This window comes from Pundamilia nyererei, unplaced genomic scaffold, assembly GCF_000239375.1.
Source record: "Pundamilia nyererei isolate P.nyererei 1_Seehausen unplaced genomic scaffold, PunNye1.0 scaffold00113, whole genome shotgun sequence".
In the NCBI taxonomy this organism is placed as follows: Eukaryota; Metazoa; Chordata; class Actinopteri; order Cichliformes; family Cichlidae; genus Pundamilia; species Pundamilia nyererei.
Window position 1 is genome coordinate 1,853,007 of NW_005187514.1, and position 19,797 is coordinate 1,872,803.

Sequence of the window (19,797 nt, forward strand, 5' to 3'; positions counted from 1 at the left end):
AGGTTTTTGTAGAGAACAGACTGAAGAGATTGTTTTTCTACATTCTTAATAATTCCTAATAATTCTATACCACTGCCTTAAAATACACATTTATTATTACACTTTGCGTGATGATAAATGGATAAAATCAGCATTTCTGTCCATCAGTCTGCACAGAACAATAGATTTTCTTTTTTTCCTTTTTTGTATTGAAAATTAAAACTACTTTACAATAGTCTTCAGTCTCTCACTTTAGAACTTTCTAGAATGCATTTGGATTTCGTTACAGTTTTGCTTTTGCTTTTGAATCGTTTGAATGGGATATATGATTTTCTTTTGTCGGTGGGTCACGCAGGGCGAATCTGAGACTTTTGCCAGCACTAATTCCATGTTGCGTTGGTTGTATGCTTTCGGGTTACCTTTGTCAAGTTTAACAATCACAAAAATCAAAGGTCATTTGTTTTCTGGCGGAAAGACTTTCTTTAAGGATTGCGTCTAGCTTCCTATTTTTAACCAGTCTCTGGTGCTGAGAAGCATGCCCATGCCATGATTCTACCATCACTATCCCTGAAAGGATTCTCATTCTTTATCCATCCCTTATGCTTCTGAGAGCTCTGTCACAGTTGTCTACAGAGAGCTCCTGGGCTTCATACCTTGTCCTGACATCCAGTGTGAATTGTTTGACCTTGCAGGTCTAAAGGTCTCCTTTTTCTAAACTATGTTCAATCAGTCTATTTGGACTAAGCTCTGGTCCAATCTAACAGATAACTAAAGCAAAGAGAATGAAACAATAAGTGGAAGAATTTTGTTTTAGTACAACATTTAGCCTATTATTTCAAATGACTGAAATTTGTGGAAAAATAAAAGAAATGCTTAAAAAATGTACACTTTAAAAAGAAAAACTCAGTTTTTTGGGGGGTTATATTTCTTTTGTTTAATCTGGTTTTATATGCTTTTTCTCTCTATTCTTCATTTTTTTACTTAAAAAATATAAAACACCCAAAAGGGTTGGGCTTTTGATTTTGTATTAAAAAACAACAACAAAAACATTTTCATCAGTTTAAACAAAATGTTTAAAAAGTGTTATATGGATGTCTTTGGAACCACATGACACACGCACAAATTGAAAATAAATAAACAATAAATCAATTCAATTTGCTGTAAGTTGAAAAAACAGGGATTTCACATAACATCACATCTAAACATCGAAGCTGATTTTTTTTTTTTTTTGGTGTTTTTTGTACTATCATAGAGTAATTGTTTTCTCAGGTTTGTCCTGCGTGTCCTGAACGCGGCACGACAACGCCCTCTCCCTGTGTGAACTGCAGGTTACAAGAATCCCATTGGCTAGTCCAGACGTCTACTCGCGGTTCGCTGTATTCCAGTAATCCCAACCCACTCGGGAGTCACTGGGCACGGTCCAACAGCACGGCAGGGACAGGGGCTGGATCGAGAAGATATCGTGGCTCTTTAATTATTTATCACGTCATTAAGGAGCAGGATTAATTGAATATATATCCGAAACATCAACGAAAACCAGTTCTCGTCACATCAGAGGTAATTTCGCTGTTATTTGTGTTCGGACGTCCTGCTAGCGATAGTTCGTTTAGGGCAGCTACTCCAGCTAACAGTGTTTTCCAAATATCGGTGGCCTGTCTGCGTCTGCGTGTGTGTGGTGGGTGGCTTCTAAGTGACTTTACAATGACTGTCGGCTGACTTTATCCCCTGTTATTATCATTAAAACTATTGTTAAGAAGTCAAGGGAAAATGAAAAACAGTTCATATTTAGTTACCGTGTAGTTTAATATAATTACAGTGTGTGCGTTTTTAAAGATGCGTTTGCTGTTGCGGTATTCCCCATGCTTCTCACTTGCTAATGCTAATGATGCAAACTGTCCGTCCTGTGATGGTGCAGTTGGGCTGGTCTGTTAAACTGAATCAGCCACAAATTCACATAATAGTTTAAAAACGAATAAATGGATGACGGTTACAGCTTTTGATTGTTTTGCTGTGTATTTGGGACCCACAAATTTGAACTGTGTATGGTGATAATGTATATTTTGTAATTATGGGATTATGGTTTACAGATTGAGAGGTCAGTTTCTTAATCAGGTAGTCGGTGTGTTGCAGTATGGATTGGGCATTTGCCGCCTCTATCTTGTGTCTCTTGGTATAAAACAGGTCCATGTTCATTTTGAAACTAAACTGTGAACAGATAAAAAAAATATGCACAGACAGGTAAAGAGATCCCCCGTCTGGGAACATACAGCATGTTCTTACAAAACCCTGGGTGGGTATTTGATCATACTCTATCATACCCTACCCAGTAGCTGCTTAATATTACAGGCAACAGTTCCTACCATTTGTAACACCTAAAAGCAGGGATACAGGCAGCGCACAGTTAAGGTGCCAGTGAATCAGCAGGCGATCCTTCTTAAGTGTTAAAGTATCTGCACATGACAAGTGAGGCAAATGATCCCTTGTTGCATTTTATTTATTTATATCTATTTGTTCAAACCTAACAGAAAGCTGTCACCCTGTTATTTTTAACGTCTTCATCTTTTCAGTAGTAGTAATAAGAGTTATCTTCTGTATCCTCTTCGTACATTACTTTTATTAAATTCTGATGGATTTAATAAAAATAGATACATTATTGCATCATGTAGTCTAGTAGTTTTATGACTCAACATGGGACATACAAGCAGCAGACACCATAACAATCTGGAAAAATATGTTTCACCTACCCCTAACTGGGAGGACAATAGGTCCCCTGTTGGTATGTTTGCTTTGCAAATGGTCACTTGGTTGTTTCCGCTAGAAGCTAACCTACTGCTAGTTTTGCATAGTTCTCTTTTTGGCTTGCTTGATTTAAGCTGTAGACAGTGTGTGTTTATTTGGCTTAAGTCAGAAGCTAGGAAGCAAAAATGTAAAAACAAATTATATGAAGTGAGCTGTACTCACTTCCAGTTGTTTTTTTAGATTAGCATTTTCATCCATAAAGAACTACAGGGAATAGGGAAGGAAGGAAGGAAATGCCTTGTGGTTGACATCCAAAAGCTACACACACACACACACACACATACACACACAGAGGACTCAATGTCTTCTTTCCACTGAGGTCAGAGCACCGACAGTTCACACGGACATTCATTTGGTAACTTTCCCTGTTTTCACTTATTCTCCAACAAGCATCCGGTCTTCCCCTCTTCCCATTTAAATGTCGAACATAAGTAGCTGAAGCTTTAGCTCGTGTTTCAAAATGTCACCTCAGCTACATAGAGCCACTCAGTGCTTACTTCTTTGGTCACAGTGGTCACTGTATGACAGAGTAATGGCAGCTTTGCTGAGCGTAGGCTGAGAACAGGCAGACAACTGTTTCCCTGGATTTGGCAAAGGAAAATCTTATCAAAGGTTTTGATTGCCTTTTGTTCAAATAGTATGCATCTGTATGTACATATGAGCAGACATAAAAATGATAAGCTCATGCAATATAGTCCGCTACCTGGGGCAAAATGCTTACTGACAAAACATTGCAGCATATAAAAGGTTTATCAAACAAAGTTACATCTATTTAGGTAGGTGTGGTATTTTTCTAAGCTTTTTTGTAATGTTTTGCTTGAGTAGTTGCTTTTTAGCTTAAAGCAGTGGTGGTTTGGTGTAATTTTGGCTTTGGCTCTCATTCATTTTTATTTTCGTCCTGGTCTCAGTTCTAGTGGGAACAACGATCCCTTTATATGATCTTTAAACGTCAGGATGTCTTTTGGTACATTTACAGGAGACAGATTAATAACTGTTACTCTTACTGTGAAAAGCATTTCTCATGTTCTGTTGGTGTGGGGAAAAATATTGTTGGAATCTGGAAACTTGTAACTATAATAATCTTATTCTTACTTTGTGTCATATAAAATAAAAACAAAGTTTAATTATTAACTCCCCTGGGCAAAGGACAAGTGCACTAGCCAAGACACATACAAACAAAACCTTGGGAGAAAACAAGCCTCTAACTTTGCGTCTGTCAGTAACTGTTTGTATTATTTGTGACTTGTGAACTCCCTGAAGCACTAGACATGGGAAATGGGTGTTTGAATATTAATTGACATTTTAACAATTTGATGTACGAAATGTTGGAGAAATAGTTGCATCACATCAGCAGCCAGTCCTGCATGGTGTATGGAAGTACACTTGGATATTTTCCATGGCTTTCCCCTAAACGTGGCTTTACACAGCTGCACAGTGTGGTGGTGTGGATAGAGGCGCAGGCTCAAATACAATGGCTTGTGTTTCACTGATTGTTCATTTCTTTGGTCCCGCTGTATTAAAAAGCAATGACAGCTCTGCTGACTGCAGGCTGGAACAGACGCAAAGATTGCCTCCACATTTGGCTAAAGATAATACTATCAGTCACAGGGCCTCATTGCTCTTTCCAGTCTGTATTTGTAAGGTCATTTGTGCAAATGAACAAGGGCAGAAATCACACAACCACAAAGTATCTCCCATTGCCTGAGGCAGATTAAAGTGTAATTCATCATAATATTTATGTATATAGACAATAAGATTTTTGTAATATTTTGAGGTGTTTCTGTCCAAGCACAGGTAATTCTGTCTCTGTCTTCTTTTTCAGTTTAGTTTTCAGCTTTTGTTCAGTTTTATTTTGTCTCCTGGCCTTGATTGTAGCATCAATAAGAATCACATAGCAATAACAGTTTATCTTCATACTTTTCTCAGTTCTTGTGTTTTAGTTTGACACTAGAGTTAGAAGAGTCAGTTATGGTGGCCCTGAAAGATCAAACACACTGCAACTTAGAAAAACACCAGCAAATAGAAAATTGCTGCAAAATACACAAAAAAAAGAATGGAAATTAGCCCAAAACATACTAATTCTGCTGTGAGGGAGAAAATGATGCAAGTTAATTTGTGTTTTATTTGCATGGTTTGCTATGACTGTTAGCTTATCTCCCCAAAAACACTTCCTTTGTGTTTTGTGAGGCTTTTTAAGAACCTTTCCAAGATTTTTTCTCTTTCTGTTGTGTTTTAATCAGTTCTGTTTTGCTTGCTTTTGCAGCACTTTTCTTTTTTTGTGTGTTTTGCTACGTTGCAGTGCTTTTGACCTATCAAGGCCACTACAGTTAGTAGTATCAGTTAGTAATCGCCAAGTTCTAATAGGTCTCTGTGGACAAACATTTGTCATTTACTATAATCACAGATCAGTTACAATCTACAGCTCGTCAGACGCCGCATGTAAATTCCCAGATGGGCTCTCATGTATACATAGATGTACTGATTCTTGCCATGGACATGCCAGTAACCAGTAACTGGAGTACATCTCTCCTGTACTTTGGATTCTTAGAAATGGTAGCTTCATTTGACAGTCAGTCCTGCCTGTGGTATTTTGCGTGGGAGTATACCTGGACAATCTTCATGGCTTTTCAGAGCCTCTTTACACAGCTGCATATACAGCCGGGAGTAAACTGTGGTGTGGAAAGAGGTGGCAAGCTTGAAGTCACGGTGTTGTCTTTGAGGTGAGTCTGCGCTTTCCTAAAATAGGGTTACTGCAGGCATACAGATGAGGTTTAGGCTTAGTTTTTAAGTAACAACATCCTTGTGGTTTTTGTTGTTTGTGGTCACATTCATCACTGCTCCAAAGACAAGAGCCAGAGCTCAGCAGAGAGGTATTGATTTGTGTGCTGATGTGCATTTTTAGCTATCAGTTTCTTGGATGAGATTTCCCAGAATGTACAGACACCCCCCCAATGCCCTCATTTCCCATCAGTGCAGCCTGTTAAAAAAGAGAAATTGCTGTTGTTTTTGTCTTGTACCCTGAGGCTCAAAGAATTGTGTTGGGGCTTGTAAAACATTTCAACGTGGTGTGAAAATTTGGAAAAATAATCCTCAAAGAAAGGAGAATGCCCTCTCATGTGGGAAACCACAAAACATGGAATAAAACTGTTGTTTTGGTGCAAGCACAAAAATGTGTAATAGACTGACTCCACTCAGCTGTATTTATATTGAACAGTTCTTCTGAATTTCATGTGAAGTGCACTTTAATGGCAGGAAAAAAACAGAAGATTTTTGAACTGCTATAGCCAGCTCTGCAGAAAGTCCCATTAAATAAATCACATTAATACTGCTGGGTTTAGTGTGCTTTTTGAATGCAGAAGAAGCAGCTGCTTAGAAAGGAAAATGCAATTGCTATGCATGCAGAAAGAGCTAGATCGATGACCGCGAGGTTTATTTATTCACATGTCATGTCTAAATCACAGCCAACAAACAAACATGAAGATATCTGTAACTACTTTAGGAGTCAAAAGAAAAAAACTGATCTTTAAATCCACTGACTGCTGGTCTACTGTGTAGATTGATGTTTCAGTTAATGACTGCCATAGCCTATAGCTTTAACAAAGAACTGTAGTGTTAAGAAACAAACACAAGGCTTTCAAGATTTGAAGCAGATTATAAATTTGTTCTAATTTATTCCCTCTGCCAGGATAAATAGAATCTTTTTCTTATCTTATGTTGAATCTGTCCTTGACACAAAAGAGTTATGAAATCCAGTAGCTCTCGTGCTCTTGTGGTATTTGCAAAGTTTGCAGTGGGCCACGTCATGAATTAATGAAACAGCCATCTAAAAATATATCAGCATGATGCTGCACGGTCATACTCAATGTCACTATGGAGTACTGATAGGATCACTTATTTGGCAACGAGGCTTAAGGTTTTGGCAGGAATTGTTTGCTCATCTATTTGAAACATGTCACGTTATTGCTGCAAAGGGCTTGGTTGTTTTTCAGAGGCGTATTTTTGTCAAGCTAGAGAGACGTTTGAGGCCTGCCCCAGCCTGTCTCGAGGGAAACCAGATGAACTGCGAATGTCAGTGATGGTTCAACACACAAGAACTGAGATTTATATGCGTACACAACCACATGCAGGTTCATCGGGGTTAAGACTCGATTATTCCGTCCCTGTGCACTGCGACACATTTTGTGTTAAATTATCTAACTTTAAGAAGAAAATCAGGCACCCAATGTACACCATACATGAGTCACGACTTAAAGTTTATGTTTGCAAGTATTTTTATGTATTTAATCATATTTTAAAGGGGGTGCAAAAAATATTTTTGTTCTCACATGTTGTGAAATGATAAATGCCTGTCTCATTCTTCTTAAGCTGCTTCTGCCAGACAAACTGGCAGTTTTATCTAGCAGAATGAACAAGCTGTTTGCTGTAGGGGTATCTAGAATACCAATTTATGTACTTGCATATTTGATAGCAATCTACAATAAGCTTTGGTCAGTGGGTGGAAAGATTCATGTCTAATTAGCTGAGAAAAAGAAAATCGTCACTCAAAGACAAATTTAGAAGCAGCAGAATGTGTCGTACTCTGCAGCGCAGGCCTGTGTCTGCTCTGAGCCTGGTAGAGTGCAATGGGGATGTGAACATCACTCTTGATGACAGCACCGCTGTCAATTTTTCAATAGGGACTAGGAACGCTTGCCAGATCTATTAACAAAGCTGCTAAGTTGGCAACAGTGAAGTCCTGTAAGTTACAGGGAGGTCAGGGGTCAAACTGAAATGTAATGTATTACACAATTTAACAAAAAAATAAAAAAGTAGAATTCAAAATCCCAAAAAGTTGCAGAGTATTTGAGTGCAGCTGTGGTTTACCATAACAGCTGTGAACGATTTGTGTGGTTTTAGAGGGCAGCCAAACAGACGGTGAGCAGGCCGAGGTGGTACAGATTTTTGACTGGCAGTACCTGTGGAAGGAGTTTTGTTGACATTAGAATTGAATACACTCTGACATTCCATTTAGTGAAAATAAATGGTTGGGTTGATATTTCCCTGGAAAAGATAGCTCTGTGTTGTTGTACAAGTTATCTTCAGCTCGATCTACACTGCTGCCAGCTGCCTTTACATGCAAGTGTGTCTACTCAGCTTACATTACTTTCAATTAACCCAAAGTCCTGGTAGGAATAGTTAAATGTGCTCGTCTATCATAGACTGTATATAAAAGTTGGACATAGGTTGGAGGTCTGTCTGTTTGTATAGAGATGAATGGAAAAATGACCCGTTGGCTCATTTTATCCATGATCTCAGTAAATACCTCCCCAGTGGTTTTATAGTCTCAGCCCGTAGTTTAAAGTTTTATTTAATACAACCTAAAGATCATTTATTAAATTGTTAGAATAAAAAAGGGGATAAAGCAGGGCGTACTTTAGGGTGGACCTGCTTTCTGATTCATAACTCACTTTGTGTGAGCACACATTGGCCCACAGTGGCTAAGTCGTAATGCCCACAAAGCTCAGCTCAAAGCCTCAAGACAGGACTAACTGGTAATGTTGCCATAGCTACATCAATCTTTTATATTGCACAATGATTTTAGTCAGTGGCTTTAATCTGTAGGGTCAAGCAATGCAAGATTATATGTAAAGCACCTGTTAAATGCACAAAAAGTTCCAGCTGCATGGCATACATGTTCTTGTCTTGTCTGACCCACAGCTGTGGGGCTGTATGGTGCTGTGGATAACGTGTGCAAAAGATCCTCATTTCGAAACCGGGAGGAGACACAGAGTCAGCCTTGGGACGTTCAAAGCTAGTGTACTGGTAGTGCCGGTTCCAAGCCTGGGTAAGTGGGAGGTTTGTGTCAGGAAGGGCGTCAGGCATAAAGTCTGTGCCAAATCAAACATGCAGATACGTCCGGCAGCCAAAAGAACCTGCAATGCTGGTGCCACAGTTGTCTTTGTATCCAGTTTGCCTGTATCTTTCTGATTGTTCATAAGTCCGGTTGATAGGAGCAGTGTTAAATCAAAACCCTCCAAAACGGCTTAGAAAAAATAAAAAAACTAGGACCTTTAAGAGGAGGACAAGTACAGGATAATCCAAATACCAGGAACAGGAGGATTTTCATAACCAGTGTGTGTGATGTGTGTGCTTAAACAGCTGCCACGGCGAAGTTTTTTTTTTTTTTTTCTCCTTACGGTTGACTTTTCTTGGCAGTTGTACATCTGGCTTTGGCAAGAAGTAACATAAGAATGGCAGCTTGCAGTGAGGTATTGCAAAAAATTGAAGTCAGTTCAACACATTGGTCCCCAGTGAACCCAGCAGTGTCAGAAACAAACCTAAAGAACATTTCTTAAAAACACTGCGTGCCAGAATATTTTCATGGAAAAAACATTATGTTTACATGACTTCAACCCGGACAGCTTCACAGTGTCCCCAAGTAACTCTCGGTCATTAGCATTATTTTTTTCACAGCCAGGCTGTTATTTTCTTTTTTTAATAATATCTATGTTTTAACATGATACATGATACATTTATCGTTGTTTTGAACTCTTCTGGGTTTTTCCACAGGCCTTCCTCTGTATAGGTTTTGCCTCTCAGGATGTTTTAACACGGTAGTGTAGTGAAGAGGACCATCACTTCATCAGGATCTGTAAGCGGACGCTTGGCCAGTAGATAAAAATGGCTCACTTAAGTCTCACTCCCACCTCAAAGCTTATTAGCAGTGGCTTTGTCTGGCTCCTGTGGATTGTCCTGGGGTTTTCGACTTCACACACTCATGCAGATACTGGTAAGAACTGAAACACGTGAAGGAAACCTTAACTTTAATAAATCGGATATTCTGCTCTGCTGAACTCATCTAATGTTGAAGGTTTCTTTAATTCTAAGAAGCCATTTAGAGTTAAACTGTGTGTCCTATAATCATTAAACCCTGATGGAATTTTTTTCCCCCCAGGCCTTACAGTACCTCAGCGGGTGACGCTGTCTCCTAACTGGTACACACAGGAACTCTCCATATCCTGGTTGGGAGGAGGCGCAACGACCTTTGACCTCATCATTCTAAGAACTGAATTCAATGAAACTGTCTTCTATGTAAGAGCACTTCATTTTCTACGAACTTGTTTTGTCATGGAATTTTAAAGCAATTGTAGTAATTATGAGTGTAGGAAGATTTGCTGTACTGGTAACATTGTTTTGAAAATCATCTTTGGTATTTGTAAAAGAATTTTTTTTTTTTTTTTCAAAAGGGAATCGTTATCTTGTGCTGCATATTTTCCTGTAGTGATTGCTTTGATTTTACGTGAACTTTAGGTTTTGTGTGCACTAAGTAGGTGATTTCTTCTCTATGACGCTCGCAATATTTCACCAGTTACTTGTTTGAACTGTGCATTCTGTGTATGTTCTGCAGGAGACAGTCTCTCCGACAGTGAATAAGGTGAGTGGTCTGCACCAGTGGACGTGGACTTCAGTTAACCCCCTGGAGTGTACCTCCCTGTCAGTCAAAATCTGCTCAAGAGATGGGCACACTACAAGTGAATGGAGTCAGACTGAGACACTTCAAGGTCAGTGGCACGGATGTATATTATAGACCATCAGTAATTAGTTAAAACCTAAGTACCCAGTTAGTATCCTGTTGGCATGTTCTCATTAAGGCCTCATTCTTTTAAAATGTATACCTCCTAAAATATTTGCCTTGTGCATATCAGTGTCTTTTTACACCTTACTACTCTCTTAACTCAATTTTTTTTTATTCTCTCTCGATCTGTTTTCTATTTCAGGAAATGATCACCCCAATAGTGAGCAGAGAGTTAAGGTATTTCCCCAGGACAAAGTTTTACCTGTGGGGGCCAACATCACCTTCTGTTGCATTTTGGATGAAGGGATGGTCTTAGATAAGCTAAAGTACGACGGGAACACCACGAGCGTGACACGACTGAGCAGGCGGACCTATTCCACCACAGTGTTCAATCTGGTGGCCTCTCGCCAGTCAGGGAGCAACATGCTTTGTTTGCCAGAAGACAAGGAAAAACTGTATGGAGCCGTTGTGTTTGTTGGATGTAAGATAAACACGTTTGAAATATGTTTAGATCTAATCTGGGTTAATGTTTTGGGCATGGCAGAAAAATACATTCATTTATATCTTTTAATATTTACGACTCTAAAAATGTGACTGAGATTTTTTTATTTTTTTTTGCCCACATCCCCAGATCCACCACTGCCCATTGATTTTAAATGTGAGACTCATGACTTAAGATCAGCTGTGTGCCAGTGGGGTAAAGGACGAGACACTCACTTGTATGGCAGTCAACGAGGAACTCGCTACTTTGTGAACAACAGGTACGCAGTCTCACTCACAAAAGGGAGCAGTAGAACTGTACAATCACTCATTCACAGAAAACATCTGCAGGTTCTAGAATACATGGACATTACAGGGAACCTTTACCTGTATTTTTCAAACAATCCTACATCCGTCCAAACCTGTCCAAACCGCATGTTGGATGTTTCTTTTTTGCCACCTAAAGCTTTTTATCCAGTGTGAGCACAAAAATGATTTGTCCAGTAGGTCACAGAAGCAAAAGGGTCCAACTGCAGTGCCTTAAACCTCTCTCCTCAGGCAAGAATAACATATATAAAATGTACACGTGTGCTGCTCATCAACTGGCATTACCTGCATCATTATAGGCAGAACTTTTGGAAAGAAAGAAAACAGAAGATTGTTTTAAAAAATTAGATGTGAAAGCCCTTTCAGCTTTTATGTCCAAGACTTTGCTTTTAGCCATCATCGGGTCACACTTAGTTTGTATTTGAACAATGTGTTTATATTATTTATGACAGTTCCTCTGCCTTTCTCTAAAAATCCTTTTTTTTGTACGGAAAAAAAAAACTAGCTGAGAAAGGAAGACGAGAAATATAAAACACTTAGGCAAAGAGACCACTTGCCTCTGTGAGTCAATTTGATAGCAGATTGGCACACTTCCAAGCCTTTTACAGGAATAGCTTGAACGCTGGCCAAAATGTTTTTCATTCTGTGCCTTTTCTATATGTTAGAAAGACAATTTGAAGTGATTACATTTTATTGTGAATTGCTATACTTACAGCAAATCTAATTTTTTGTGCCTTTTTTTTGTGTTTTTTTTTTTTTTTAGGGACTGCAGTGAGGTCAACCAAGATGTGGGACAGAAAGAAGCAACCTGTACTTTAGACACATGGGAGGGTAACTGGACACTGGTAGCTAAGAATCTTCTCGGCCAGTACAGCCTCACGGACACTGCTGAACTCAGTCACAGAGGTGGGTGGCTCAACCTTAGCTTCTCACCATCACTGCACATACTCTTCTGGTAAAACAGACATATAGAAATCAAAAATATATAAAAAATACTTTTTTCCTTTTCTGATGTTGTTGAATCTTTCTTCCTCCTCAGTGTGTCCAGTGGCGCCAGATCTGCTGAGCGTCGTTGCCGATGCCTGGAATGCCTCTTTGTCGTGGCATTGGAAGTACGACAGTTATTCTTCCTTGGCACTTGTCTGCCAGGTTGAGATCACCGCAACAGAGGACGAAAAACTAATAAAGGTGAGAAGTCTGCGCTTGTGTATGTTGTGCAATATGTCAGACATCATCACTTTGATTCTTCTAGGACTGCATCCTACCACATTGCCCTCAAGAAATGCGAGGTCATGTAGGATGTTCTCTCATTCGTGCTTATAAAATCGAATGTCTGTTTCCAGCGTGTTTTCTCTGGTGTGGGTCTGAGGTCTGTGTTTCTGTCGGACCTGTATCCTGATGAGCACTACAGTGTTAAAGTCCGCTGCGGTGCCCAGCAGAATTTCTGGAAGTGGGGAAACTGGAGCAAACTGTCTTCCTTCAAAACTAAAACCTATGGTAAATTATTTATTTGTGGTGTTGCTTATTTTGGCAGAATTAGGGATTCAAGTGTTTATTATTTCCTAATTTTATCAATCAGTAATTTTTTAGTGATTAATTGTTGGGTGTCTGCCTGAATTAATTCAACTTTAAGGAAATCTAGGAAGTAAATTTGTTGCTAAATACTGGATATTTGAAGTCCTCATTTCTATAGGACTAGAGTCTCTGAAATGTAACATAACGTTTGTATGTTTTTGACTTTTCTCAGTTCCCGATACCCCAGATGCTTGGATATGGTTGAACACAGATAACACCGGGAAGGTTGTTTGGAAGGTAATGTGTCTTTTTTTTTGTTTTGTTTTTTCATCTTTGACTTGAGCTGTTTTAGATTTACATGGTCATTTTAGACAATTAGCTTTATGCATGTATAATTGGAAAGAGCACAGATTCATCATGTTGACTACAGCTATAATGCACAGACAAGTAACATGTGCATTTTCATTCGTTATCCTGTTTCGTTTTACCACTTTGACACAGGTCACTGTTTAACGTACCATGAAATGTACCCCAATAAGAAGAAAGCGATTTAATATAATTTCTTTCCTGATCTCCTTTAGCCTCTAACACGAAGACAGAGCCACGGTAAACTGACACAATATGAAGTTTTCCTTTGGAGTCCTGAAGAAAATCGAGCACTTGCGCCGGCTGTAACCTTGCCACCGAATAATTGGTCCATGCCAGTCAACCTCACAGAAATCGCTTTCTTCAGCAATAACGGCAGCGTCATAGCAAAAGTAACTGCAAGGAATGATGCGGGATCTTCTCCACCTGCAAGAGTACATTTGACAAGTATGTGAAAGTGGAGGGAGAGTGTGTGTGAGATGTTTATCTTATATTTCAACAGCACACTTGACCTAATGTGACATTGCTGGCAGCTTCTAAGGAGAACTTTCTGGTGTTTTAGCGTCTGCTTTCACTCGTATAACATGCGTCGTTGTTGAAACCCTAAAGTAGCACTCTGTTGTGTAGAAACGGTGAATAGATGTGGCTTCTACATTGCTAAGCTTGTTTTCATCCTTCCAGGTGTGGAACCCCTTGCTGCGCCCAGGATAGTTTATACAGACCAAGGTTTTCCCCTGTTCTGGGAAAACAATGCCAATGCCACCTGTGGATATGTGGTAGAGTGGCTTGATGCCTTCTGCCCACAAGACTGCCCTGTAGAGTGGATTAAGTTGCCTGCTGGAACCACTAATGTTTCCATTGAGTCAGGTATGCAACAACTGTCAGCCTGTGAAAACGGAGCATTGATTTCAGTGGATTTTAGCACTGTGCTGTATGTGTTTTGATTGTTGGTACAAACTTTGTTGTCTTTCTGTTAGTATTATTCTTGACTGTGTATAGTAATTTCAGGTCTTTTCAGACACGGAATAGATAATATTGCTGTTTTCTAGTTTTCAGAGATGAGCCATTTTTATACTAACGTTCCTCATAGCTCCATTCAAAACAGCCAACAGCATTGATAGGAGGCAAAATTACTGACAGTATTACTACAGTGTTACTACAGTATTATGTGTTGGCAATTATTAAAATCTAACTGTATGTAATTGCTCACCTGATTGAAGTGAATTACACATCAAGTGTTTGCTTGCAATCAATCTCGTCTCCGTGTCTCTTGCAGGATAATTTGTTAAACTTACTGCTCTTGTGCTAGATACACAACTCTCAAACTTTGTTACTGATGGATTCAGGAAGCTGCAACTATGTGATGAATTGTTAACTTGCTAATCTGACCTGTCACTGGTACTGTGACTGAAAGCATGTATCTCGTGGCAAAGGTTTGTTTAGACATTCTCCAAAACACTGATATGTTTTAATGAGCTGGGAAACTCAAGATGTTGGAGGGACACCCGTGCAGTTGCAGTCTTGTGACTGCAAGTAGTCACTCTTGTGCTAAAAATGTTTGCGTAAAATGTGCTTGGCTCGAGGTTTATGGAAAAGTGGTCAGAGCGTGCATTCTGATATGGAGAGGTCACATTCAGATTAACAGGAGAGAGTACACGTCAGAAAGAGGTTTAAGATATTAATACGATTTTCAGCTTACAACAACCTCAGTTACCTCAAATAACTCCACTGAAAGGGGCTGTCGAATTTTAAATTGTGTTGCATAACGCACAATAATCTGTTTCTCTGTCATCAGCTACGTTCCAGCCAGGTGTGAGATACAACTTGTCCTTGTACAGCTGCTCCTCAGATGCCAGGGAACTGTTGAAGCGCTGGCAGGGATACACGCAGGAGCTGGGTAGGGATACCGCTGCACACTGAAAGCTTATCTTTAAAAAACAAACAAACAAGCAAATAAACAAAAAAAATGGCGCTGTGTGTTTTAATCGCGGACAACTTTTCTCCTTCTCGCCATGCTCCTCCAACCTTTCCCCACCTTTTGTGGTTTCCACAGTCCCTTCTGTTGCTTTGACTCTGTCAGCCAGTCAGCAGAACGCTGATATTCTTCTCACCTGGAAAGAGATTCCACTGGTGAACAGAAGAGGCTTCCTCCTGGGCTACAATATTTACAACAGCACTGGTTACCAGTTCAAACTACTAGGTATATTTATGATTCTCCTCCTGTTTAACCAATAAAACTGTTACAGTACGATACTTTAAAAGGACAAAGATCATGAATAATTATGATTTTGCAGTTCATCACAATGTGTGCATTTTGCTTCTGGTTAATACTTTTCTTCTTCTTTTCTCTCCTTACTCGTTCATTACCCTTTGAACAGAGAATGTGTCTGATCCAGAAACGATGAGCTACACAGCAAAGGGTTTCACTAAGGGGACCTTCAAATTTACTGTCAAGGCCTACACTGCAGCAGGGGAGAACACAGGCACCACTGCCACTGTAACAATAGAGCCCTACAGTACGTAAATATCTAGTTTTATTTATTATGCCAGTCTGTCAGCATTATTAAAGATTCTCATGTATGATGCATGCATTTATGTGTGTATGTATATATGTATCGATAGATAGCGTAATTTGTACTTAGATGTAGGTAAATTGGTAGTGTAGCATTTCTAATACTCTTTGTCCTATCCTGACAGCTGATTGGCTCATCTTGGAGATCTTGACTTCTTTGGGGCTTGTAACTTTATTACTGGCCATCGTCACTTTCACTTGCTACAAGAAAAGGAAGTGGTAAGACTGTTGTGCTGCTATTTTTGCTAGTCTTTCTCTCTTGTTTGCATGTATGCAAGAGATGATTTTATAATTCAAGGCAGCAATGCACAGCATCTTTTTTTTTTTTTTTTTTTTTAATTATTATTCAGGCACTTGATATTCTAAATGTTAAAATTAAAATTCTGCTCCTACCAGGGTAAAGAAGGCATTCTATCCAGATATTCCAGAGCCCAAGCTTCCCAGTGATTGGCCCAGGACACGGGTACAGTATTAGCTTAATCCAGTATGATCCTTAGAAACTTCCTTGTGCTTCCTTTGTGATTACAAAAGCTCATTCCCTGTTTTTTATGTGTTATTTTTTTATGCTGTCTTGTGAAACTATATTTAACTGACTCTTTGTCTCTTTCAGGGTCCGTTGGACGTGAAGCCATCTCCCCACAGCATGGTGTGTGTTGTAGAAACACCTGAGTATGATTGTATTAAAGATATGCTTGTTGCCATTCCTGAGGAAGATGAGGATGATGCAGGGCAGGGAATAGGAGATGAGTCAGTTGACACAGATGAACCAACGTCATTACGCTACTATAACCAAATGGTAGACGAGCGTCCCATAAGGCCACGTTTCCCAGACTCGTCTGCTTCTTCTATATCGTCTATGAGTTCAGCTCACACCGATGTGACATACACAGGGATCCAGACCTCAGGGTCTTCTTTGGTCCTCCAGCTGGATCCACAGGGTTCTTCCGAGTGCCACCAACCCCAGCTTGATCGGTCGGTCAGCTATGGAGGAGGAGGCTATCGACCTCAGATGCAACCTAGAGCCCCAAGTGATGACATGGACCTGTCTTCACCAGAGTCTTTCCTAGAGCCACAGGCTGCCTGTTCTGGGGGCTACAAGCCCCAGGGCTCCTGGCAGTTGGACTCCCCCGTGGATGCTGCAGAAATGGGCAGCCTGGCACCTTCACTGGGATCCCCTACCTCTGTTGCTTCCACTCAATTCCTTCTCCCGGATGGAGAAGAGAATACAGGGGAGAAACGACAGCTGTCGTCGTCAGCAGCATCCTGGCTCACAAACCTGCTGTCATCAACAAAACCATGAGATCATCTCTCTCTCAGTACTAGTCGCCAGGTCAGGGGGTTTAATGTGAAACTATTTTCATCATTACTGTTACCAGTGTCATGTATCGCAAGGCTAAGCCACATAGTCTAGCTAAGTATCCCTTCTGATGTAGCACTACATGATTGTTGCATTTCGACAGCAGCAGTTAATAAGTCATTTTCTGACGTTTATGCCAAACACGTAGAAATGTGTCTTGTTATTTTCTCGTCCTTGGATTATGAATATAAATCTGTATATTTATAAATCAAAACATTTCTATCATGGCAGCAAAACTCCTCAAATGATTTGTTCATACCTCTCCTCTTTCTACCATACTATATATGCACCCTCTGGAGACCCGGTGTCTGATCTGTGACTTTGTGTGATGGGCATTTCCAAATGGCATTTCCTGTGTTTAGTGTGCTTACCTTTCTTTCTTTCTTTCTTTCTTTCTTTCTTTTGGTGATGTAAGCTTTACTACACTACAGAGAAAAACTGAATGCAGCACAGCTTCAAACTTTATAATGGCACCTGAAAATACTTTATAAGTACCTTTTAGGAAAGGAGCAGTTTTAATTGTTCATGTCTTCTGCTGTTCCACCATTGGTTTAATCTTACCTGCTTTGAGACAGCTACAGGACTGAAGCTCAAGTCCTCTCACATGTGATTTACAGTTCACAAATAACTGTTGAAACAGGGAGATATCAGTGGAACTATGCACTTATTGATGAGAATCATCTTTAGTTTACACAGATGTGGGTGTGGTGCTTTGTATTATGGTCTGGAAATATATGGGTGATAAACCCATCGGATATACACTGTTATAAGCTAAAAACATGAATACAAAGTGATGTATTATAATGAACAAACACACTAATATGTAATGTTTTCTTGCCTTCTGTTTTGCCTTCATTACCAGTAGAGTTTATTTTTATTTTTTTATTTGGTTTTTTTGGGGGGGATTTTGCCACGAAACGGATTTCACGGTCAGGCTGATACTTGTATTATCCTCCGAGATGATGATTGATATTATACATTTTTAACTGATGCGAGTTAGTTGGGTGGGTAATCAACGTTTTCAAAATTCAACGCTTCCAATGCTTTGCACCATCAAATTTCACACATTGCCTTATTACTCATAAATGTTGCTGTTAACAATGTCTTACGCTAATGTGATTCAGAATTGACTGAAAGTGCACTGTATTTCAGTATCTGGATCCCACCCACACTTTAGTTTAATGTACAGGAGATGTCATTTGTCATCAGTTTTAGTGAGTGCTATGGCTTCTCGGTGTGTCGGTGTGGATTGCGAAGATTTCTTTGGTTTCTTTAGAGAGTTCTGCACAAGAACTTGATATCATTTTGGTAGGCTGTGTTTATGTGTTTACTGTCTTTTGGTCTGCAGTACATTTAAACAAATGTTTTATAATAATATATATATATATATATGCCGCCTTTTAAATTCTATGGTTAGATAAAGGGACCAAAGGAGAGAAATGATAGATAATGACTAGAAATGCTCATTGAATACAAATGAGTATAGAAAGCTTATAATTTGACACAATAAGCAAGATGTATTGTTTTCTTTTCTTCTTTTAGAGTCAGGCCAGGGCTTGCCCGCACGGCAGATGTGGTCTGTTGTTTCTCAGTGCCTCCAGCCAACAAGCTTTAAGCAAACCTACTGTGACGTGAATCATGACGTAAACGAACTTTAACTCCGTCTTCACAGACGAACTGATAACAGGCAGGCAGTCAGTCCTCTTTGACTACTGAGAAAATTGTATCCCCCCTTTCTTTCTCTCAGAAAACTGCTCTGAATTTTGATTTATGAGGCGACAGCTTGCATCAGTACTGAATAAGCCACTTTCAGTATAGGAGATCATCATCTTCCAAGATTATTTTAAAGAGGGGATGTAACTCTGAGTATTTAAACATGGCTGCATATTCTGTTCCTTCGAAGCTTGCTTTTTTTTTTTTTTTAAACAAGCAGTGCTTCGAAGGTTATAAGTTACAGTGTGTTACAGGATTTATGTTGATTTTGATCAACAGACTGGCACCTTTTTATTGTCCTGGAAATCTTATTATTAATGCAACAAACTGTACATAAGTGTGATTTTCTGTTTTCCCCTTACTTTCTTGCAATACAAAATCTCCTGATGTTTTATATAAAATGGCATTATATTCCCTCTACTATTTAGTTAATGAGAGGAAAATTCAAACAGTCAGATTTGAAATATATATTTGTTGTATATAAAGTGAATAAGAATTGTGATCCTGTTTTTTCTTTTTTTTTTTTCTTTTTGTTTTTAAGCTTACTCCGCTTTGCATTGCTATCTTTCCATAGGAGATTCGCTTTGCCAGACAAAGTGTATGTAAGGCTAGAGATCTCTTCATTGCAGCCGCAGACGAGCAATTTTTCTTTAAAGTTTCCGCTGTTTTCTGAGGTTCATCTTCATTTTTAATGAGTGTTTACACTGTAGAATTTTTGAATATGTGCTTTGTATACCAGTGTAAACTTGCTGCTTTACACATCTTCCTCGTTGGCCTCGGATGTCTTTGTGAAATTGATGCATGCTATCTAAAATATCACAACAAAACAGTGGCTTGTAAACTTCTCGTTTATGTTGCCATATGGCTTGGAAACTAACACTTAGTGTTCTGCATGACAACAGGACTGAAAGTATTGTGCATTTAAAAAAAAGTACCTTATTTCAGGAAATTGTTCTTAAATTCGGGATATCTAGCAGATTATTTTATCCGTTCATTTTATTGAATGAAAACACTACATTTTGTCCGAGTGGAAAAAATAAATGTTAACACTACTAACACAAAATGGTATACTATTTGTTTCAATGCAATAAAATGACTTGTCTGGCTGTTAGTTTGTCGGCGTGGTTCTTTTTT

General features: G+C 39.2%; 1 protein-coding gene across 2 annotated transcripts; it reads left to right on the forward strand.

Moving 5' to 3' along the window:
- Window positions 1-1,358: 1,358 nt before the first annotated feature.
- On the forward strand, window positions 1,359-19,774 carry lifra (LIF receptor subunit alpha a). Of its 2 annotated transcripts, none has more exons than XM_005741789.1 (18): window positions 1,359-1,536; window positions 9,328-9,547; window positions 9,713-9,849; window positions 10,166-10,319; window positions 10,536-10,814; window positions 10,965-11,094; window positions 11,904-12,046; window positions 12,180-12,328; window positions 12,484-12,637; window positions 12,888-12,952; window positions 13,237-13,468; window positions 13,703-13,888; window positions 14,817-14,918; window positions 15,075-15,221; window positions 15,400-15,537; window positions 15,719-15,812; window positions 15,990-16,056; window positions 16,204-19,774. In XM_005741789.1, exons 2-18 carry the CDS (start codon window positions 9,439-9,441, stop codon window positions 16,891-16,893), a joined length of 2,976 nt encoding a protein of 991 aa, XP_005741846.1. In that variant the 5' UTR covers window positions 1,359-1,536; window positions 9,328-9,438; the 3' UTR covers window positions 16,894-19,774. The 2 variants fall into 2 exon arrangements, with proteins under 2 accessions (XP_005741846.1, XP_005741847.1); XM_005741790.1 differs by lacking the exon at window positions 1,359-1,536 and adding an exon at window positions 8,357-8,602.
- Window positions 19,775-19,797: the final 23 nt, after the last annotated feature.